This window comes from Cyrtonyx montezumae, unplaced genomic scaffold (genome assembly GCF_038088225.1).
Source record: "Cyrtonyx montezumae isolate F1298 unplaced genomic scaffold, pur_monq_1.0 scaffold_0, whole genome shotgun sequence".
NCBI classification, from domain to species: Eukaryota; Metazoa; Chordata; class Aves; order Galliformes; family Odontophoridae; genus Cyrtonyx; species Cyrtonyx montezumae.
In genome coordinates this window covers 15,421,729-15,447,347 of record NW_027071824.1, presented here as the reverse complement: position 1 = coordinate 15,447,347, position 25,619 = coordinate 15,421,729, and the positions used below count along the sequence as shown (strand labels likewise).

General features: G+C 34.9%; 1 protein-coding gene across 1 annotated transcript in view; it reads right to left on the bottom strand.

Annotated features, from left to right (window-relative positions):
- The window catches only part of KIF6 (kinesin family member 6), a 118,123-nt gene that overhangs the window by 30,970 nt on the left and 61,534 nt on the right, over nucleotides 1-25,619 (bottom strand). Inside the window, exons 14-15 of the mRNA XM_065755329.1 lie at nucleotides 20,434-20,536; nucleotides 13,997-14,052 (exon numbers count right to left, since the gene is read on the bottom strand). Coding sequence (XP_065611401.1) covers nucleotides 13,997-14,052; nucleotides 20,434-20,536 — 159 coding nt within the window. The remainder of the gene's footprint in view (nucleotides 1-13,996; nucleotides 14,053-20,433; nucleotides 20,537-25,619) is intronic.

Sequence of the window (25,619 nt, the reverse complement as noted above, 5' to 3'; positions counted from 1 at the left end):
CTTTTCTTCTAGCCTTCATGTGCTTCTGCTCCATCCATGACATGGACCATAACACTGTAAGACAACTTTGATGGCTTCATGAACAAATGGTAGGAACCAGACAACCTGTCATCAGAGGGGAACCAAAGAGAAGTTCTCTGGCTAGGAAAATAAAAATCCAGTCTTAAAATTCTTATACCAAGGTAATTTTCTTTTTGTTCCATAGGAAGAGAAAGATAACATTTATCTGATTCATACTTCTTACTCAGGGCATCATAATCTGAACTCATTTCACAGAAAAGTTCCTGAGGGTAAACAATTATTCTATTTTGGGAAAAGTAGCCCAAACAGAAATCCTATAAATACTATTCAGAAGATGTGAAGATATCATGAGGCGTCTAACTATAATCACATACCACTACTTAGACAGGTACAATTTAATCTTTCAGTTTATTTTAATCTAATTTGGAATTTTTCTGTTTATTCAGATTTGCTTTGAAAAAACAAACAAACAAACAAACACCCCTCTAATTTTCACTTAGAAAGGCTTATCCCTGACAAAATTTTATGTTTTCTGTCCATGTTTTTGATTACAGTAATCTTGCTCTGTTTTCATTACAAATATTTGTGGGGAAGAATGAATGTTCCTGACCTGCTCCACTTTTCTTTCTCTGAGAACATCATCATCCCAGTGCAAAGTTTAAAGTTCATAAGTGACAGAGTTAGGGGATGATTCAAATCCTTCTGTGTGCACAGATCTTCCCATATAAACAAGTGGACGATTTCAGTCTTTAGTACTGCCAGTTCTACAGTCATCATAAATACAAATGTTTACCCAAATAAACACAAAGAATAACATTCTCATTTCAAAAATGTCTTCTAATTCCAACGGTGTAAATTTGTGGATAATGTAGTGCTTAAATATCTTCTGCAAAAATTGAGTTTAAGATTTGGCAAACATCAGAAAACATAATTAGCTGTATGTTGAGAGAAGTTTCACCAAACAAGAAGCTAAAAGAAGGTCTGAAGATAATACTAAATATATATTTTTTTCCAGAGGAGCCATTCTTCATTTGGAGATAAGAATCCTAATAAAATGTTCGATGCTGCAACATTACATTTTTTTGCAAAAATGTAGTTTTCATGAATTTAAGAATTCACTCAGCATGCAGCCAGCTGTCATTTACACTGATAAATCTATTGGTTTTGGACTGTGTTTCTGGACACATATACCATCTCGAGAAAAGTGTCCAATTATACTAACTAAATATCAGAATCAATAACCTGAATAGAGTAGCTCTCCTGAAACTTTCAATTTATGTGTTACCTCAGATTATTTCCAGGACCTAGAACTATCTTCCAAGTTATTTCAGACAGTGAATGCTTTGACAATAAGTTTCAAGACAATACAAAAAAAGAATATGTTGCTATTTAAATAAATATTGATTTAAAAGCGTACATTTTTTCGAGCTTCACTTGAGTCCACGTTACAGGTTTTAAAACTTCTTATGTGTTTAATCAGACATCCCATACAACACTATTTTAAGGCTTCAAAGGCTGTCAACTTAATGAAAAAAATACTGCACAAGCAAAGAGTATGCATACAACACAAACTTCCTCTCTTTGAGAATACTTGCAGATACTACTGTGGATTGAACTTTATCTTTATGCAGGGTATTTTATGACTTTATATTTGACAGGCTTGAGCCTTAGTCAATTATCTCTCATCTACTGCTACTTCTTAATATTTTGCTATTATTTTACCACATTTTCCAGTCTGTGTTTAGCTGAAGTCATTCCATCTTGTAGATCCTGAAATCTTTACACCTTAGAGTGAAGAGACTGAATTTCATACTTTTTTCATCTTTGAATCTTTTTTGTTTTAACTTCAAATACCTAGCAAAACATCCTCTTAAGTATTCTGAGAACCTACCATTCTCAGAACTAACCTTCCAGGGTATATTGAGTTTTTCTATATTTAGAGTCTCCAAAAATCACTACTATATAATCAATACGAGGTTATGTTTTCAAGACATTGTGCAGAACTTAGCTACTGCTGACTAGCTAGCTGAAATGCTAGGACAACTTCAACCCACAACAAAACCATTGTGATAGAGGAATGCTTTAAGATTTTCCTGATGTTGCTTTAGTGTAATTAGACTGATAAAGAGAGCATTTCTCTTTGTGCAGTGGTTATCCTGTGATGGTATGCTTCCTCTTGTCCAACCTCCTCCTTTGGCCTGGCTGTTAATCTTAAGGTCTTAAGTAAGCTCTTAATTTTAAGTAAGAGGATAGTATAAGAATGGCCAAAGAGAGAAGAAATTTTGGGAAGACACTGCTGCTTTCTGCAAGCAGGCAGGTCAACAGACAAAGCCTCTCTTCCCACACAGTCACCTATTGGGTAAGATTTTCACACTCGGTTATGCCAAGAAACTTAGAAATCTCTATAGTTATTCCATGATATAGTGTTCACGGCTGTCTGTATTATTCATGTTCTTGGTTAACTTCACTTGCTTTGCAGACAGTGTATTTGCCATGAGCAATCCAAAACAGTCTGTAATCTGTTGCTTTAATAAACTGCACAATTAATTAATCTAGTCCTCATTGGGTGTGGGCAAATCCCTTAAGAGTGGCTGTAAGAGCCCACTTAAATGTGACTAGATGAACTGGGCAATGTACTATGATTCTGTAATTGTGATACTTCATATATTGAACATGACCAGATTTATGGAGCCAAATTGGGCAGCACTTGGAACATGAGCTCAGCCCCTAATGTCCGAGAACAAGCTGAAATGCAATGGGGTTTAATTTTCTGCCAAACATATCTACCCATTTCACATAACACCTGGATAGATTGCACAGACCCACAGATCTCTAAGTGGTTCAGACATTTTAGTTTTGGCTAGATTATGTCATATTTATTTTTCTTAACTCAGTGCTTACCACTTTCTTACTGTAACAGTTATTTGGTCTGCATTTCTATAATGCCCTTTATAAGACAGGTTTTTTTTTATGTACCTGGTTGGCATGCGCAAAGAAATTCTTTGATAGTATGATACGGCAAAATAAAAAAAAACTGTGTTTATTTCTTTCTGATCATAACATTTTAGACCTCTCTCCTCCTACAACAGCAGACTGCCTTTGGCTCTTCAGGTCTGAATTGCTGAGGTATTATCCAAGTCCCATTTATCTAAATTGGGAGATTCCTGTAATTTACCCAAAGGCAGAGAATTCTTCTCTATAGGAAGCAATATGGGAAGTGGCTACCACACACAAATTTATATCAGTTTGCACACACAATACTGGGATACCTAGGCTAACCAACAAAAAACACTAAATGCTCTGGAATGCAATTCAACATTTTGAAACTGGAATTCAGAACTTGGATGCTTTCTGAATTTAGAAACAAATACTCAGAACTTTATAATATCATCCCAAAGTTGGCTGTCACTACCCATCTGTTTTTTTTTTTTTTAAGTCAAACTCAGTGCTGCCATGCATTGTTGATGTTCATTTATATAACTAAATACAGTTTATCTTTTGCTTTCTACTGATAAAATAATGTGAAAATGAAGAATGAGGAAAATAAAGTCAAAGGAACAACTCTGTATACAGCTCCTCCTTCCATCCCAAATGGTCATATTTAAGAAATTTAAAAATAAATAATAAAACCTAGAGTGCGAACAAGCACATTCAAAGAAAAGATATTTTACCAACAGCAGGTTTTCTGACAATTTCACATTAGGAAAAAATTAACATAGAATCACAGCAGTTGTGACAGCAAACTTAAAATAAAATATGAATAAGAAAAATATGGAGCTGCTTAGATACATGGCCATGTTTTGAGGAAATCAGGTTGCTAAAGGTTGAGTAAGAATCAGAGTAAGAATGGGCATATAACTTCTTTTTTTCTTGCTTGTAACTTGTTATAATTATACCAAACCCACAAGCAGATACTTTTTTGTTTGTTTTAGAGGTATATTAACATTCCAGTAAAATCTCAAATAGCTTTCTGTAAAGATATACTGTACTTATATCAGTGTTTTGGATGAGTCCAAGCCTTATTCTGAGTTGCTCAGCAATTTAAATTGCAACCTGACTGTATATAACTTGCACAATGAGATCAACAGCTCTGAAAATGTCTTACCTCAAGTCTTAACAAAAGTGCTTAAGAACATCATAAAATACAACTATGCACTGTTGATTGTACTCCTGCAATATTCACAACCAACTGTGATTACATCACTAGTTCTACTTATTAAGAATGTTGATTGGGGAAATAATTGTATTTCAGTACACATACGTATGTGCATGTATACTGCGCAAGGCTGCGTCAATGCTGATCAAATGTGTGAATCACAAGATCCAATGAAACAGTATTTTTCCTTTCAGTGCTTGTGAAGAGGCATAATTCTTCACCAGTGCACCTCTGAAAAAAGCTAATGGGTTTACTATCTCCAGACTTTGAGATCTTGATACCTCACTCTTAAAGTCTCACAGCATCCATTACTGAATAAAGACAGAATTAAAGGCAACTCTGTGTAAAAATAATATAGGAATATTTTTAAAATAATACAATGATAAATATTATCTGATTTCTTTTATCTTAAAGAGAAAATTCAATTGACTTCATCAGAACGTATCAGCCTAACGGAGTAGCAAAACAGTGCATAATTCTAGCAATACGAAGAGTTTTCAGCCTTTAGACAGACTACAAGAAGAGAATCTGTTTCTGAGAGGTACTTTTCCAAGTTTATAGTCATGGCAGTTCATAACTTGATTAAATCCAATGAGCTCGGTCCATTTGGTTTTAGTTATTCTAGTGAAAATTCTCAGTAAAAAGTGTTTACTTAGGTTCTTCCTGAGCATAATTTTTTCCCCTGAAAATACTTCTATTTCTAAAGAACAGAACATCATTTGTAATTATTAGAAAAAGAAAATGTTTCCTACGTATGTAGATTCCAGCATAGATCCAAAGAAAACATTAATGTCTTAGGCCTGGAGTTACTTACACTAATAAGGTTCCTCTGTTTAAAGAATAGCACATCGGGGGAGCATAATAGAGCTGTTCAAATGAATTCATTCATTATGTTTTTTTCTGAATGAGTCATTTGACAAATTATGTTTCCTTGTTCTAAGGATGTATTCAGCCTATGCACTGTCACCCAGGAGCATTGCCTATTGTCTGAAAGTAAAAACAAACATATGTAAACTATACTGAAACAATGGACAATATTTAGCATTGGCATGAACATGTGCATTGCCCCCTGAAGCCAACAGATTTGTACCTTCCAAATTAAGTATATTTTTTTACATGTCCTGAGTGCTGCTGCAGGGACAATTACTGAAGATGCTGTTCTCTCCTCTAACCTTTTCTTACTGAGATAAGCAGGAAAGCAGCTCAGCCTCAGATTCAACATAGCAAGGAAGACAAATCCTGTGTCAGCAGAGGACTAACAAACACATAGCAATGACATTGTTCCTTCTGTTTCTTCTGACATTTACATGACCCTCTGGAGCAGTAGCAACATGGATGGTTCTGCTCCAGTTGCCATCATCATAGGCGTACTTCTGAAGTGAGATAAGGCTTAGACCTATGATATTTATATTGCCTACAGTAATTATAACAAAGATGGATTGTCTCTCCTGTTTATAGAAATGCACAGTAATACTTCACAGGCTAGTATTATATAACTTGTATTCTTGTCTGATTTTCCTCCTTGCTCACATATTTTACTGCAAGTATTTTAGTGACTGCCATTCAGCTAAAGGTATTACTTCATTCATTTCTTACACATATTAAAAATTACACCAAGCAAATGGAACCTCATTAATAGTGTGAGCCCTGCTCCTATGCTATTTCATAATAACTTCAAGATTTTAATCACAAAATGTCACAAAATATTAAAAAATATTACTCACTAATTACAAGCAAGATAATGAATTTATTACTCTGACTCACTATGAACATTGTAAGTAAACAAAAGATGTATTAATGTGAACCTTTCAACGAGTTGATATTGAGGAAAGAAAAAATATTCCTATCATTCACCATTTTATATTACAAAACTGGCTGCTCCTAAAACAAGAAAACAGCTTATGGAGACTCATCACAGCTCTGTCTGTCACAAGACGTTAGAAACCAGCTACCATTTAGTAGTTATCTGCCAGGCCTATGTGAAAAGCATGACACCTGCCCATAAAGCAACTTGAGAAAGTTGATTAAATTAATGACACTGTGAGTGATCACAACATTTATGTACTGTGCTCTACATGTCACTGGCTAAAGTGAGCCACGGGAATCATGCTTGAAGAGAGTTAGATGCCAGTAGAAAAAGAACCTTGATGGAACTGAAGGGAAAGTAAGTGATATTTCATTACGGAAAGAAGGAAATAAATTGAAATGGAAGGAATTGTAACCGAGTGGAAAAATAAGCAGCATCCTGTAAAGCTAAGTAAATCACATTTCTAGCAAAGAACAAAGTGCAGATGGTGACAAGGTGGTTAAGAAATAAAACCTGCAGAAACTCAGCTGTCTTTCTGTGTTTTTAATTCCACATTTCCAAAAACCAAAATAAAACACTTAAAAAATAGATTCTGAAATGCAGTCATAATGGCATGATGATTAGATATTTATCCAAAACAAACACACATAGGAAATATGTTCTTTCAGCATCATGTTGCAAAACAATTGGGCCAAGAAATTAAGGAGAAAGAATCTGAAGACTGTGTCAACCATGCTGAATGGCTTCAGCTTTAACAGCTACTGCTATTTTTGGTGGACTCATAAACATGCCTGGTTTATTACAAAACTACTTTGAAACTGACCTGGAGATCAGAAACAGTCTTGGGCTTCTTAGGCACTGGGCCACCTTGAATATCATCCCAGTTGGGAAATTACAGCTGGGGGACTGTTTGTCCCTATGGCTTGTTTTCTCTTTTGTTATTCTTTTCTAACAGATGGCCACAGATTTTTCTTAGTTAATATGCTTCCTTGTGTTAGTCAGAACTGACATCCTCCAGCATTTAACAGCGAAGGTTAACTCGAGATTCAATATTCTAGAAATATTGCTGGTGTTTCTTTTTCCGACACAATGGCTGTGTCCTGAGACCAAGATAGACTTCGCTATGCCACAGAGGACATTTGCAAGATGTAGACAGCTTCCCAGGAGAGATGAAATCCATGGAGACTAATTGTACTGAATCAGTGTTTTTCCACATATATCCCTATGCTGGAAGGGAAGCGGTGAAGCAGCATACAAACAATCTCATTTTTCAGAGAGCTGCCTTCTCCACTGGTGCATATTTGCTAGATCTTCTACTTCTCATGGTAAACTACTATCTCAGCTTGTTCTAAATCACTGACTTGCCTGTTCATTCAGAATTTCTAAGGTACTCAACAGTCCAGTGGGTGCAGCAGCTGCAAAAAAGCCAGAAATCCTGGACACACAAACACCATGCATACAGTGTGACACTGAGATGTCTTTGTAGAAGTTGGCTGGGCAAGATACCCCAAAGAAAACCTGGTACCCTTAGTTTTCATACCAAGTATTGACAAGCCTGTTAAAGCTTGGTCCCCAGGGAGCTTGTCCATGTCAGGAATGGACTCTAAGCAAAGAAAGATATAAAATGCAATTTGCCTTCCTCATCAGACGAGTTATTCTCTAGTGATAGAATGCTGAATAATGTTTTATGTTAAGTACACAATATTTCTGGAGACTGAAACACTTGGCCATAAAATAAAGCAAAACTTTTAAAAGACCTTTTTGGATCCTTCCTGAATACCACCCTCACTAATACTGAAGATTTAGGATGTCAGGAAATCAGATTTTATTTTTTAACCTACTTCATCCTTCTCTGTTGCTACAGTACCTCTGTTTACATGTTGATTACTATACTTAATAAACTACACCTTTTATCAAATGGAAATTTACTCCAGTCCACTGAAACTCCTTGTTTTTGGACACTGCATGATGTTGCTTGTGATAAACATGATGGGGCTCAAGATATCAATTAAAAACATACCAGAGAATGGCTTGATTCTTCCCACCAACATTGGAATATTATAGCCCTACTCTAAAGCAAGAGGACAAATTGTCTTCATGAGAAACAGCAGGAAAAGATAAAAAAAAAGGAAACAAAAAATTAGAAGCAGAAAAACAAAACTTCTGAAACTTCGGCAGGAGAAACAAATCGTGACGTGACTTAAAGAACAATTAATAATATAATATAATAGAGTCATAATAGTACTGTACAGTAGTAATCCTCACTGTACCTCCTTAAATATAGGGCAGGCCCAAGGTGTCTGGCTTGAGTACACAGCAATGGATTCTTCTCAACACCAGCACAATACTGAGCACCCTTAGTGGTGAAACTGTGAGTGAAGTTCGATATACTGCAATATATTTCATAATAAAAGGATTATATATAGTTGTAATATATTAAAATTTTACATTTTGTGTCAAACACTCATTGTCCTGTATCAACTGAAAAAAACAACAAAGACAAAGCTAAATACAGAAGTATTTTCTGAATAGTCTTTCCAATCTTTAGTGCAACTCAAAGTGACCTCAGCTGAAGTTTCAAGATTTCAAGTTACATAGACTTCTGAGGTCTGTGCTAAAAACAGCCATTCATAGCAAGCTGCTGAAGAATGAATAGAATGGAATGATACCATTATGTTATCTGTTCATTAAATCTTCGTACTGAATTCATCCACTTATATTGCTGTTTGCATTTCATTTGAACCAGATTTGCTTGCAGAATGTAACCTTCTTATTTTTTCTTAGAGCTAGTCAGTTCCTTAAAAGCCCATCTCTGCTACTTTTCGTCTGCCCTAGTGATCTCCAGCAAAAAACACAGTGTATGCACATCTGATACAAGACTGTGTAAGTACTTGATACTTTCTGGAATTAAACCAGAATAGCCTAATGCTAATCAGCAGCTCTCAATGTTAATTTCCATAAAAACATAAGTATTTCAGTGTTACTCTGAAGAATGGAATGTATTATTAGAGTCTCACTTCATTTATGTCTGAAACAATATCCAGGGAATTAACGTGTCTCACTTAGAACATTTATATTAAAATAGATAATTCTACTTATAATACAGAGCCTTAAGAAAGTACCATGTTGATTCAGAAGGAATTTGTTTCTGCATAGCAAATCATCACGACATATTCAGTTGAATAAAATTCCATGTAAAGAACGGATTTTTTCTTTAACGGAAGTATTATATCCTTCCTAAGTACATATACTTATTCAGTAAAAGTTAAAATTTTTTTTTAGTAATTAATGACCTTCCTAAACTCTTCTAATCCATATAATCATGGCCTAAAATATGCATAGCATTCCTAGAATCATCCTCGATATACTAATTCTTAAGCAATAGATTCTTCTTCCTGAAAGTAAATAATTTATGCCTACATGTGAAGGTAAAACTTTGAAGATAAACAGGATAGACAATGGAGTGCTGTCTGACCAAAATACCCAGCAGTTTTCAGACAGAAAACCATGTGGACTGGAAAACAGAAATGATTGAACAGAAGTGGTAGCTGTGATCAGAGGTTACATATCTTTTTCAAATCAAAATCTTGCCATTGATGGTCTTCTTTAAACCACCATTTTAATTCTCAACTCTTACAACTTGACTACTCATCTTAAATTAATACAAATTTTAAATATTTCTAGATGAAATTAAAATAAAACCCTATCATCGTATGCACCAAAGCTTTACTGTTGTTACAAGGAAGCATTTTTTCTCTCTTCCTAGTTGCCTCATAGCATAGTTTCTTACTGCAAATTTTCATGCATACACAGTCATACACACAGAGAAAAAATTATCATAATACAGATTGTACATTATTTAGGTTCTGAATAGGTTTTACATTTAATTTGATTTCACAGAAAGAACTCTGCTTTGTATAAGATAGTGAACCAGAATCAATTGAGCTCAGTTATATCTTGTCCTCACTTTCCCCTAATCCTCATCATTTCACTTCATAAGCTGCAATATATAAGCACAATGTTTTTTAGTAATGTGCAAGCAAATCAGATGAAGGCCCTTCAATTATCTTGCCTTGGAGTACAAGGGCATGAGTTCATTCTACACTGTCATTGGTTTTGGTATCCTATGATCCTGTGCAGCAAATTCAAAGCTTGAAACAAGGCAGAGCAGTGCAATATCTAGGCATTCCTGTGGGTATAGCTGCACTGTCAACATCATGTGCATGTAATCCACCCACCTACCCTTTCTAATTCCAAGAGTGCCTGTTTCCTCACTCTGTTATTACTCCCACATGAGTTTGCCCTTTCTCTCTCAAATTCAATAATAATGTCAGCTGATTTCTGGACAGACAAAAAACAACAGCTGCTTTCCTTTGGGCATTAAATAACATTTAGTACACTTTTTTTCCTTATAAAAAAAAAAGTAATCCTAATAGTGGTATAAATACACCAAAATAGACATTCACAGGGATAAACTGGAAATGTTTACTAATCGTAAATGGAACTAATATGTAGGACATTCTTGTGTATGAGCAATAGTTCTAGTCACTAGATTCTGAATGAATGCATTATTTTAACCTACATTGAAAACAGTATTTTTAATGCCCCCAACTCTTCCTTGTGTATGATCCATATAGGAGCACATGAGGCTTTCTATTGGTTTTTAATGATTAGCAGTTTTATATGTTGACTTTTTCTCCTTAGCATCAGATCTTTCAAACAATCCTCTTGGTAATGATGTAAAACCCCTCTTGTTGACAACAGTGTCCCAAAAATGAAACTCCTGCTAACCTTGACAAGGTGATGCTATATCTTTGCATCACTTTCTTCTTGAGTACTGTCCTGTGCATTCCATGATGTTATTGATGAACAGCAAGGACCTGCATAAACTGATATGCATACATGCATTTTTTGGCCATTATATTCTGTTTATTGATTTATTCAGCAGTCTGGAACCTCTCCTATAGAGAGATGGATGATGCCTGTGCTTGTGCTGATTGAGAGCTTTGCAGTGATTGGAGAGAGGCAGTATTTCCAAAGTTGCTTAGAATTTATTAATTAGCACAAATTAATTCACACAGGTTAGGTACCTTGAATTTCATCTGAAAGCTTATTAGATTTAGTGGAAAGAAAGGGAAATCTAAACATGAAAGAATTTATTTTACCTCAGAGACAGTTTCTGACTTTCTGACATTTTGCTTTCCATTACAAACCAAATTACCGACTTTATTCATATTGAGTTGTATTGTTGAATGAAAAAGACTAAGTTTATAAACAAGCTCTTGTTACAGATACATACTGACCTTGAAAAATAAATGCTCACTCAACTGCTACTCAATGCTTGCACCAAAACCCTCTGCTCCCTCCCTTATTTATGCCTAAAAACTTGTCTGACAATGCAGTAAACTACATCACTGAAATTTAACTAAACTTACCTGGGCTAGAAAAATATTGCCCTTATTCTTATCTGTCTATCTTGCTATCTTCTCATCTATCTGAATATTAGATGAAGAAAACCTTCATCCTACAAGAAAGTTGTCCTTCTTATATCTAAGTCATGATGAAAAGTAATCATGACAAAAAATCTGAGACACATATTGTTCTTCATAGAAATAATTTTTAAATGTCCAAATTCACCACAGTGCTGTTAAGCATAAAAGGAAGCAGAATCCAGGAACATGTGATATAGTACCAAAGGGGCATGCTAGTCACAATATCTCTTTTCTTATGTTACAGTCACTCCGTGCTTACCATCCAGCTTGCAGCTAGACTATGTTTTCCTTGAGCTTTCTATGCAAGCAATAACATCAGCAAAAGCATACCATGAAAATCTTATTTAAGGTTCCTCTTTCTAGCTTTAACTTCTTGACATGTTTTTGAAATGCTAATGCAATTGAGAAGGGGTTAGATTATTCTGTGCTCTGCAAAACACATTTCCAATCAGAATGAAAGGATATTTCTGACACAAAATGTACAGACAACTGCTGTCACTATCTCAGAATGTAATCAGACCATGAAATGTGCTTTATGACCTCTGTGGTGCATAGTTTTATACTATTAAATATAACTTAGAAATAGAAGAAAGTGATATTGATGGGATCTGTTCTTGATTGTGCACAAGGCAGACAGGAATGCTTAAGAAAAACAAAATTACAATACAAGTAAATGAAAGATCTAGTTGCAGGCTGCAGAGGATTCTTATTCTTCCTGCCACATTTTCAGCAAAAAAAACGTGGCAGATTAATACCCTTGCCTTAGTTTAACAATTTTCAGCAAAAAAAAAAAGTGGCAGATTAATACCCTTAATTCCATATGGAATCTGCATATAGTGGATGGAATCTGTTGCTTATACAGAAAGATTACAGTATGAACTAAATGCAATGACTTTTTCAATTTTATGATCAAATTTTAAAAAACAATGGAGATTACTTAAATACAAGGTGCTAGTAAGGTGGCTGCTAGGCTCTTGTCCCCAAGCATCACTATCACAGCCTCTTGCTGTGAGAATTATGTGCAAGTGTGTGACTACTCATTGGTGGTGTTCTCTTTGCTTGCTCTTAAAATGGATTTCAGCTTCAGTGAGAGAAACAGTTTTAACTCCCAGTTCTGACTTTGGCTCTACCTCAATCTATGCCAAGAATTCATTTGGGCTTCCTATCACATATAAATAAATCCAGGAGAAAGAATTAAATCAGGGCAACATGGAACTTCAGGACAGAAGGAGAGGAAAATAAGAGGTTGTATCCTGATTTGATGGCTCATCAGGTGGGCCTTGTCTTGTAGAAACAACCCAGTGTTCAGAACACTGGCTCAGCAACAGATGTTTCTGGCCCTGCATCGCTTCAAAAGATCCTAGTGCAGCGGTTTGAACAAACAGTGACATCATGGCTGAAGTTTTCCACATAGCTCACATAATTGTAAATACATTGTGTAACATTTCCAAGCAGGTATCATGAGGTACCTGATAGACCAGAATCTGGCAGTAGCTACCATTCATTGCCATGGTGAATATAATCACGGTCAAAATACAGAGCAATTGTCAAAAGGGCTTTGAGATTTTTGTCCTTTTCTAGCAATCAAAAGCTGTTACGAGACAAGAAGTGATGATGATGATTTACTGCTCATGTCTGCTGATACCAGCCACAGAAGAAAGAAATATAAACTAGGAGCAACACCTCAACGTCTAATTGCTTGTAGAATTAGATCCTCATAGTCTGTATTTGAATCTTGAAGAGACTTGGTTCACCTAAATATCTACATACAAAAAGACATAGACCTGATCTCTAAAGACAAAAACCATGTTTCACATCTGACATAGAGCCTGGATAGCTAGTTGTAAGGAAAGAGTTCACAGATCTTAACAGAACTCAAAAATTACCTAGGAAGATATAAAGGGCTGATAGGGTGATTGGATAAGACCTAGCTTGCATTCAGTATATCTCTAGGTAACTTTTTGCACTGAATAATTTGAAATATGCTGCTCGTGTCCTAAAATAAAAAATGAAGATTTCCCTCACTAAGCAGCAGGACTCCTTCTAATCATTCAAATTAATCTATATGAAGGAAGTGCAGAGGAGTAATTAAACTATGAAAGCTTCTTCTAACAAAAGCTATATGAAATTGAAGATAAAATACAATCCTTCATCCACAGAAATCAGAATTTGTAACAATGGTTTTTGGTCCCTTTTATCCTACAAGGAAATTCAGGAAATGTGATGTTAAGATATTAACTTCTCCTTTTGCCATATTTAAGACTTGCTATCAAATAAAGAACAGTTCTGTTTTTCATATCAATTGCAATAATTATGTTATTTGCAATAATCACATTTTCACATTACTCAGAATAATTAGAACTGGTATATAAAATTCTAAATTGTTATTTTATCAGTAATCTCTTTGGAAATCTTAGTAATACACTGATTCACCTATTCTAGAATCAAAATCTCTATATATCCTCTGAATGCTGTTGTTTCATCAGCTATAGATATAAAATGAAGCTGAAATGTACTCACTTATTTTATTTCTCACTTCATTTATTTTTTCTCCAAGACATTTAGCTTCGGCAAACCTGTCAATGCAACAATACAGAAACTAGTTAAAATCTTTGTTTACCATAAAATACTGAATTCTTCAGGACTATTATTCACTTTGTAAGTAAAACAGGCTGGAAAATATTTTCCATCCGAAAAAAATTTAGTCTACAAGAAACCACTTCAAATTCAGCTAATACACATGCTAGAAAGGAAAGTAGATTTACATGACTATAAATATTTTTCAGTCTAAATACTTTCTTTAAATATATAAGTAGTAATCTATTACAATAAAGTACGTTAATATTACTATATCATTAATTTTAATATGATAAGTTAATTGCAACTTTAACATACAGCTATATAGAAAGAAAAAATTCAAAGGGAAAACAAAAGTTTTAAACTTCTGCTCACCAGGAAATTAAACATTTAAACCTGTAATAAGCATATTGTTGACAATTGCTGTCTGTGCTATGTGAACATGTATGTCCCTGTCATTAAGAAACTTCTCAAACAGAAAAAGAGAAAGGTGTGAATAAGCTATATTAGTCTGTTCTACAACTAGTCCTTATGTGAATGCAAGTATTGAAATCATATAAAATGTGTACCTACTGGTCCAATATTGATACAAGGTAAATCTAGCCAAATTAAGATTCAAACATATAAAGCAAACTGCAGCCCAACTAAGAAGGACAGGAAAAAAAAAACAATAAATCCAGCTTTGGAAGATCTCTTTTTGTAGTTTTCAGATAATATTGAAAGCTGGAAATGAGTTGTTTTTTTTTTTTTTTTTTAATAATGTGAAATTTCCTCTGGTTTATTTCACTGCCAGAGGAATGTAATTTTTGTAAATAAAGGATAGGAACAGACAATTTCAAATTGCCTTTTGTAATATGCAATATTTGTTTTACATAACATATCACATTCTATCATCCCAGCATAAAATGAGGCCTTTCCATCTTGGCGTAGTGTTTTGACAGGAAAAAAAATAAAGAACTTAGACATTTCTTGGAGGAGAGACAAAAGGAAGCTCAGCATGCAGCAGGACGTGTTGCTGGTGATTCAGTAGGTGGTTCCTCTCTCAGAGTATCTACTGAACTAGCCTACTCACATATTTCTTTAGTGTGTTGTAAAAGAAAACCACTTGTGGCAAATAAATATCACTTGAACCTTTCTACAAAAGTAGCGATGTTAAATCCGTCGGCCTGGACAAGTCTAATACTGGTAACTACATCACTCCTGCAGAGATCCATTTTCATTCTTCAGTCCCCTTCATTTGATGCTGAAAATCACTTTGATATGCTTTTTTTTTTTTTTTACTGTAATTTTATTCCTTCCATAACTGATTGAAGTAGAAAATTATTCATAGTAAGAAAAAAGTTCATCTGAGTTCATCCTTGACAAGAGGTAATGTGAAGATCTTTTTTTTTTTATTACAAATTCACAATTCCAAAACACTGAATAATGTCAGAGAGTCCTCAAAGCATTCACATGTTTTGTATAGAAATCTTAAAAAATGGCAAGCTGAAATGCTCTGAGATTAAGTGATTTAACAAATATATAATAAAAAATCTTTTCCATGCATAATATTGTGAATAATAGGCACAGACACATATCCCAAATTGTTAAAAGTAATTTAAACCATATATGTTGGTCACTCTGAAACTAACGTCTCCTACTGATTTCCATTGCAACAACACTATCTGAAAGAGCAAAATTTCAGCTACAGAATATTTTTCAACATAGACACAATTGACTATGCATTTTTGCCAGTGATGAAGAGCTTGTATTCTGCACTCATAAAAAGCTGCACCAGTAGTGACCCACTGTCTCTGTCTTCACTTTTAAAAAGTATCACCCACTGTTGAATCTCCATAAAAGTTCACAAAAAAACACTTCTTCCAGTGCAGCCCTTGTACATTCTGACAAAGTGTCTTGCCCATCTACATGTTTGGTAATACCACAAGCTCATAGGGAGCCAAGACTGTGCTTCTGCCTTGTATTTGAATAGTACTAAGTAAAATTTCCAGCAAGCATGTCTAAAATAATTCACTGACAACACTGACAACTGATTATATTCAGATCATCAAGTCTTTACATGGTTTGTTAATTATTCTACTAGCTTGCACCATGATGTTGCAGTGATGCTAACTTCAGTGTTGTGTTATAAAGCATTCTGCTCACTGTATGTCTTTCTCTTTAATAAGTTTGAGACATTTAAGTAATTCATTAAAAAGCAACCTTACAAATGCACTTACATTCTCTACATTTTCTATAGCTTGTTAGAACTTAATGCCTTATCCTTTTATGATTTATTTCTTTTTACCCCTAACAGCCTTTTTTGTTTGTTTGTTAGTTTTGTTTTGCATAATTACTCCACTATACCTTATTAAACTGAGTACTACAGAAAAGCTGTGATGGAAAAATGGCATCTACATCAGGCATTGATGCACTAAATGTATCTTGCTGTGAGAACTATGACTGTTAATTCACTGTAACAGTTGAAATAGTAAAAAGTTTAAAATGTAGAAGGATAATTTGCTACATTGTGAACTTTGTCATAAGTTGTTGGGCTTAATGTGGAAGCTTGAACAGTTATTTTCATCTCTGCAAATCAAACCTTGTTGAATGTAGAGGCAGAACTACGATACATAATTTTTAATTAAGCCTGCAACTGACTTGGATGAGTCTAACAAAATAACTGAGGAGATCCACAAACTGTACTGCTGTATAACTCATAATGGCAAAACAGTCAATAAATATGAATTTCCCATTGGGAAGTGGGTCTTGGAAAACTGCCCTTCTCAATTAGTTAATTTCCCATTGGAACTGGAAAGAGCTGGCATTTCAGGCAACCACATTCACATCTGAACACTTTCAAGGCTGAATTTAACAAGGCTAAATAGCTCCAGCTGGGGGTGTTCCTCAGTACTTACTATTTATTGCACAAGGAAAGCAGAAGCCTTTGAAGTATCTGTGAGACTTTTATATAACCACTAGAACTAGTTCAGACTTAGAATATCCAAGGAAGATTTTGTAAAGATCTAATGGAAATAAAAGTACCTCTCTTTCTTCCCTCCAGCTTCCATAGGCTAAATATTAGCCTCATCAATTAACTATTGAGTCAAAACTCCTTTTACCACTGATCCATGTGTACAGATAGATTCAGCTGGACAATTTGAAGCCAGCTGATTATCCAGTCTGTATTTTTAGCTTGTTGCCTTGAAAACAGGAATAGCTGAATGAGCCATGCATCTGTTTCTCAAAACACCACAGTTTATAAACTGGCAGTATAACTTAAACTAAAATTTGGCATTAATCTAAGAACAAGAAATTTAATCTGGGACTATGATTCACAATCAAACTAAATAAGCAAAATAAAGACACGAAATTCGATGCTATTACTGAAAGGAAAAGGCTACTTTTGATACTACCCTAAGAAAAAAATCTCATTAAGTTAATACAAGTATGAATAATAATGACTGAACATTACATTGTTAGTTCAAAAGACTCCATGAATATCCCCCATGAATAGAGAATTGTCATGGACCAAGAATTTTGCAAAGGTTTAACTCTTCAAAAAAAAGGTCACTAATTAAAAACATAGTATCGTGAAAAACAAGTCTTTAACTTAAAATGTAAAACAAGCCAAATTCAAATGATACAGCGGAGATACTTAGTGAAATATACAAATGCTCATTCATTTCTAATTAGAGATTGAGTGACCTAAGTGCCACTCATCCTTTCCATGAAACTCATCCATAGCTACCAAGCTACTGAAAAAAAACAAGTTAGCTGCTAAGCAGATGAGACATAGAAAGTAAGGGAAGAAGAAAGTGGAAAGAATTAATAGAGAACATCAAAGTGGAAACTAGATTTAAATTACATCTGTGAGTTCAGTAGAATTTTACTACTGGAAATACTGACTAGGATGGAATTTAAAAGGCTTGGTGCAGTATAGCATATAGTATTGGAGTGGCTTAGCTGGGAAGACTTCTTGCTTTATTGCACGAGAAAATGAGACAGATTTTTCTCTTCCTTAGAGAAACAACTCTTAAGAGAACATGACTGTACTGAGTAACAGGACATTATTAAGTCCTCAATGTCAGGTATAAGATGTCCAAATTTCAGCAGTGTCATTCTGTCTGGGCATAAACATAGATATATAAGGAGCACTGCAGTTGTTCTACAAAAGAAAAATAGAGTTCCCTGTTAACAGTATAACATGCTGTAGATTACTTTTTCTACCATACAAAGCCACTTTTTTAATAGTTCCCACAGGCATAATAATAACCCATAAGGATAATAAAACTAATGGGATAACCTCAATCTATTGTCTTTCATTCAGACAGGAAGTCACTAGGTGAGCTTCAAAGAGAAATCATTTTTAATTAAGTAAGCCTCCATTTTTATTTTATTTTTTATGTTTTTTGAATCCAAGGATGGTAGTGAGTTACAATACTGAGCTGCATTCCCTGTAAAGACTTATGAAGAAATAGGTGACAGGTTTTATGATAGAAACAGTATTACTTTTAGGGTTCTTTTTAGGGTACTTTTATGGCAGGATAGATATTTTTCAGTATTCGATTTAATCAGAATTAGATTTCATTGTTTGTAAATAAGCAGTTATAGAATATTTACACACAGGTAGAGATATTACAGGTATACACACAGAATCACAGCATGACTGGCATTGCAAGGGACCTCTGATGGTTATCTGGTCCAATCCTTGTTCAAGTAGGGATACCTAGAGCAGGTTGCCCAGGACCATGCCCAGGCAGCTTCTGAAGATCTACAAGGAGGGAGAATTTACAATTCATGTATGTCAATAATTTCACAGCCCAAGAATAGTTGTGACTCTTGCTGTGCATCTTAGAACTATGCTCGCTGACAGATCACTATTCAATTAATACAAGAATAGTTTAACTAGCAGCCAAAGAAAATTTACCCAAAATACTCAGAGGAAAAGTACAACAGCTAAAAATAAGTACTTTCTGAACCAAATACTGTTCTTGGTATGACAGAGGCAGTTATGTAACTATAAACAAAATTATTAACATGAGAAATCTCTATGTAAAGGGAAGTTACGGTAACCTTTAAACATCTGGTGTCCACACACATCTTCCTCTGCAATTTGAACACTGGCTGGGTAACCCAGTTTTTGTGCAACTGGTGGTTCAGAGGTCGCATTCCAAATTACAGACTGGACTTTGTATAAATCCATTTTCATGAACTCAGTATACTTGGAGCTACAAATATCTCACTAAAATCCACTGCAAATGACACAGGAGAACTGTCTTGTTTCAAAATATCAGCCTTCACATTAGCATCAATTTCAGCAAACAGCTGCTGTACATTAGAAAGGGGCTACCCAAAGCATGAGTCTGAATCCATCTTTTAGGGAAAGAAAACCTGGTGTCAAAGTCTGTGGGTTCTACATATCTTCATTACATGTCCTGAAAGCAAAAGCATACACTGGTTTACTTCAGTAGTAGTACCTATCAGAGAAAATGTAGAATTCATATTAACTAGAGGAAATTCAGGACACAGTTCAGAACAGCTACATTCCCATGATCATGCTGTAACCACAAAGTGTTCTCTTAATAGATAGTGATATCTATTATTGCAGTGCAACCACCATCTACTAAAATTAGGTAAGAATAATAAGATTAGAAGGGTACATTGAGAGATCTGCTTGTGGCATGCCTAAGCTAAATATGTAATATTTCTCTCAAAGAACATGGAGAAATAATGCTTGCAAGACTGACAGCGAAACACTACTGTTATACAGCCAACAAGAACAAGTCTTGATTCTGTACTTTTCAGATGTTTTTAAGTCTGTTTATGAAAATTCACGTTAATATTTCACCATTCTTACCATCTTCTCCAGAAGATTTTGAAGTGCTTTTCTAGCATTAGCAACAAATGTAGAAGGATAAAGTATTATTTCTGTTTTAGAGTGCAAAACTGGAAGAGAGAACCTAAAATCACTTGGCAAGCAAGTTAGAAGCAATAGACCAAAGCATCTGTTAAACATCTCCTGCTCTACTGTCCAATTCAGCGCTGAAGCCAATAAAGCATTTTTGACAATGGAAATTACAGTAATCAATTTAGTCACATGAATCCAACTTCCTCTAGATAATTTCTGTTCATGAATGCCATTTACCACATTGCTTCAATAGGGCTACAAAGATAAGATAAATAAAGCAAGAAGACAGACACACTAAAGCCACTAATGCCATATTAATATTAATTTCAGGCTTTCACTGTCATCACTCACTGACCTCCACATAAGAAATATCCCTGCAAGAAAAGGCTGTTTCTGTACCAAATTCTCAGTAGAAGCATAGGACATCTGATTTAAAATTAGACTTCTTATCCATGCTCATAATGAACTCTCTACAGCTTGAGACACTTACCTCTGTTTTAGAAGTTGTTTGTTGTCCTCAATGGTTATACTGTCAGCATGGTCCTGCTTGAAAACTTGATAAGCCTCCTGATATCCAAGTGACATCTTTCCTTCTGTCTCAAGAAACAAAAACAAAAACAGAAAAAACAGGAACTGCTTCAAGATGAATAAGAGAAAGATTCCACATTTTTTTAGTTCCATTTTAGACAAATCAGCCAAAGCATCCAAAAGAACCCAGCAGCACTATTGCCCATCAACAGGAAAGAATTTTTCACAAAAAAACTGACAAGTTCTTATCTGACAAGTTCATATTGTTTCACTTCAAAGAAAAGAAGTCTGAAAGCTCGTATTATATAAGCTCTATATAAAGTAGACATAGTACGAGGTCATCTTAAATCAATAAATGAATGTATGAAATTTTAAAATGTTGAAATATTCCTAGGTATAAGATTAGCAGTATCTTCACAACATCAAGCTATATTCAGTATTTCTTTCACCCGTTTCTCATATTTACCCTGAAACACAACTTGAATATTTTCAGTACTCTGCAAAGAGAAAAACTGGAGATTCTTTTAATTACACGTTTTTCATATTCCTCAGTGAATGTTATCCCTTTTTAGTGAATCAGGTATAGTACCTCAGGTATAGTACCTACAAAAACAGCTGTTTTCTACCTCCTAGAGTTTAAATATTGGATTTCTTTCCTTTAGTGGATCAGAAAGTCGTAACATATTTGGACTTCAAATCTTTTCTCAGAATACTTCAGGAAAGTATTATCACAGAACCACAGAATTGTAGGGGTTGGAAGGGACCTCTAGAGATCACTGAATCCAACCACCCTGCCAAAGCAAGCTCCTTACACCAGGTTGCAAAGGTAGGTGTCCAGGCAAGTCTTGATCTGTATGATTTATCAGCTCTCATTGCTGAATGATCTACAAATCCAAATAAAAAATTACACAACATTATTAACAAAAAAATTTAAAGCCTGCCTTTCAGCTTCAGAACTATCATAGAATGTTTTGGGTTAGAAGGGACCTTTAAGATCATCTAGTTCCAACCCCCCCTGCTTACAGGCAGGGACACCTCTTAGACCAGGTTGCTCAAAGTCCCATCCAGCCTGGCCTTGAATGGTTCCAGGAGCAGGCATCCACTGCCTTTTTGGGAAATCTTTTCCAGTGTCTCATCACCCACACAGTAAAGAATTACTTCATAACTAGTCCAAATCTACCCTCTTCCAGTTTAAAGACATTTTCCCTCCTCTTGTTGCTACATGCTTTATATAAAAAATAGTCCCTCATGAGCTTTCCTACAGGCCCTCTTCAGATACTGGAGGGCCACTATAGCATCTCAGATTCTTCTCCAGGGTGAAGAGCTCCTGCTCTCTGAGCCTGTCCTCATATGGGAGTTACTCTAGATCTCGGGTCATCTTCGTTGCCCTCTTCTGGACCTGCTCCATTAGCCTTTCCTTCTTGTGTTGGGGGCTCCAGAACTCAATACAGTAATCCAGGTGGGGTCTCACAAGAGCAGAGTAGAGGAACAGAATCACCTCACTTGACCTACTGGTCACACTTCTCTTGATGCAACCCAGTATATATTCGGCCTGCTGGGCTGCAAGTGCTAATTGCTAACTTGTGTTGAATCTTTCATCAACCAACATCCTTAAATCCTCCTCCTCAGAGCTGCTATTCCTCTAGATAATATCCCTTCCCTCTATGAAGAGCACCAAATCTGTTGTGTACAAGAGTACTAAAGTTTCTTGGTATTTATGCTGTGCAAGAATTTCTACGTGGTTTGTGCCAATGAGCCACCATTACCAACAACATACAAAGTTTGCAAACTACTTTCCTGTCTATGTACTTTGCGATTTGTGTAAATGGGAATGGTGCATGCTGACAAAGCATACCTAAAAGTTATGCTATACAATTCTAGAATGCTAAATCTTGCTGGGGGTCCTGATCAGTTTTCACAAAAAATACTGCATTTTAAAGCCATTCAGGAATATGTTCTGTTGCCCTTCATGATGCTTATCATTGAAGACAGTGGGAAGAAATCCTGTAGTGAAACTTTTACAGTATAAGATATTGTTTACGGTGAAGGCTGGTAACACCAACTAGCATTCAGTGTTCAATAATCAGTAAAAGTTTTAAAATCATTCAAAGTATAGTAGAAAAACCTTCCCTCTGTTTCAGTTTAAAGAATCAGCACATCTGTTACTAATCTAAGAATTTTGAGGAGAAAATAGAACCAGCAGGAATGTTTGAATGGCAAAGCATCTAGAAATGTTCCACCCTTTCTGAAGAAGAAAATCAAAGAAAGACACAGTATGCTTTTGCCACTGTGTGATCCAAAAGAGCAAAAAGAGTTAGGAAAAAAATATATTTTTTCTTTCTGTGATGACCTGAGAATATAATGTTAATGTTTCATGTCTGCATTGAAGAAAGAAGTCAGCTTTGAAAGCAGAATTTTTTAGTATATTCATCCCACCACTAACACTAATTTTAATATGCAACCTGAACTGACCCTCTGAAATAGCCTTTTTTTTTGTTCAGGAAAAAATTGCGTTAAGTGCAGAAAGCCTTAATGAAGTTCACATATGAGAAAGTGTGATTCACTGTTTATTTTAAGCTCAGATGTAATACCACAATGTAAAGTATTTAATCCTTTGAGTAAGCAGCAGAACTATGTCTGAAAGACAAAAAACTGTTATGATGCTTACTTCCCCTTCCAGGCAAAAATCTGTTAACCAAAATTAAAGGTAATCCAGTAATAGTTTTTCATCAATATATAAGAGGCAACAGAATTGTACAGCTTAACAGAACACATAACAGTAAACCTCTAGAATTCTTGGGAGGAGGAAATTTTCTGGTTTATAAAGTCCACTTTAAAAAAATACGGGAGTATACAGAATAGTAAAGAATCACATTCTGAAAACAGCATTTCAACCAGCTTGAAAGAAGTATTAAGGTTGTGTCTCAGTCTAACATAAGCATAAAACAGATAGAGAATGTATATTGCAGCCTGTGGGTAACAATAGAGAAAATTAGAATGATAATAAGGGCATACAGCAATGTTAATACTAGAAAAACATTGCAAGAAACACTGGAAGCTTGACGGAGTGGTGATACTTTCAGTTAGAAAGATTGTGTGCTTGGTGTACTTTCAGTTATGACATTTACACTTCCTCACATGACATAATGTTATTAAATAGTTTTTCTCTAGCTGCAAAGTGATATATATTTATAACGTTACATACAATAATTTTAAGAATAAAAGAATTGAGAGTAGAGAACATTGATGATAGCACATTGTTGGTAAGAATCTCAATCAATTCAGCTGAAACAATTAGTCTTATAGAAAACTACTTTTCTTGTACAAGCCAAAGAAATTTGATACTGTGGCAAGTTATTGCAAAGTAAACGCTTGAGAATTCTTATTTAAGGAATAATTTTCACATACTACAGGGCAAGAGCAATTAAACATGCCATCAAGTCTTTACAGTGTAAATTGGATTAATCATTATCAAAATAATTCAGATGGTTAGAAAACAATTGAAATTTCCCTGCAGTAACACTTGTGAAATCCCAGTTGACAGCTCAGTGTTAAAGTTATAAAATTGGTACTAATTTTTTTAAACCTTCACTATTGTTTAAGTTGGTTTTAATGTTCAAATATTCAGAAATGTGATTAATTTACATTGAGAAAGTAATAAACTCATAATTCACCACAAATTTGTTCAAATGTGGGGAAAATTCATGTTTTATCCACATTCTGAATTTGAATATTTAATAATGTTCTCGGTGGAGGTCTCATTTCAGCCTGTTCTTCTGGCCAGTGCATTGCACCAACCTGCATATGAGACAAAAAGTTTCAGTTCAAGAGGCCCCTCCTGTAAAATTTGCAAATTACCCCACAGAGCTCAGGAAGTCAGAAAGTAAAACCACAAAGACTGCTGACAAGTTCTGACCTAGAGCAACAAGAGCAATAATAATCAAGAAATAGAAAGAGTATTGTTGTATTCCTTAATTAACTAAATTGTTGATATTAATTATAAGTCAAAATTAACTGAGAAAAAATATAATAGTGTTTTTGGAAGTGCATGGTTTTTTTTTTTTTTTTTTTTTTTTTTTTTTTTTTGAGATTACATAAAAAACATTTAAAGGGACTCCATAACTCAGTAATATATCTATGGCAGTTAAAAGCCTACATTTCAGCAAAGCCCCTAGCAAATATCACAAGACTTAATCTGTCACTGGAATAATTTATTTTACCAGATGTGTACAATATGATATTTACAGCCATTCAAAACAACATTTAGTGCCCCTTAAATTCTAAATGGGAATTACATAAGGCATAGTATGGCACTGGAAGCTCAAATGCCAGGATAAAAAAAATGAATCTGAACAGTAATTTAATGTTAAATAGTATCCACTAGTATAACTAAGGAATAATGTGTAAGTAAGAGCAAAAAGGTAAAAAACGTCTGATACTTGTGGAAACAAATTACATGTTTGTACGCATTTAAGAGCCCCCCAAAACCCACAAATCCTATTGGATCCTGTTTAAGTTATCCTAGGTTATAAATAAAGGACTACTTTTAAAGACTTTACTCTGGTTATTTTTTTTCCATTAAGATTTCATGGGCACTCACACTAGGAATGGCACTACTTGGTCTGGCCAATTCTTTTCTGTTGTCACTTTTTGTTTGTTGAAAAAGAGTTTATTTCTCTGAGGGAGAAGAGCTTCATAAAGTTTAATGTGTAAAATCCACTGAAGAAATTTATATTGCTCCTTAGTTAAATCTGGAAAATGGCTCAAACAGTAGCATTAAATTGATACTGTCTGTGTCAGAAGATACTTTTTTCTGTCAGAAAGCATAATCACAGTGTCTCCCTCACGACTCTAACTTGTAGCCAGACTTAGGTTCTGGTATGAAAGCCTAAGGGAATTCTAGCAGCTCTCATGACTCAGGCTGTCCATTTAACTTGCATAAGGAATTGGAAACAAACCTTCGGAAGCAAAGAATTGAAGATGCAATTTGAACCATTCTGAGGGAGGAACATTAAGACTGTTAACAAAAACAAACTTTTGGGAATAGCTGTTCTGACTCTTCACAGACTATTCTGATGATAAAAGCATCTGTCTGCTTTTCTGCCCACATATCTGTTCTGCAGAAACTACATTTTCACAATGGAAGAC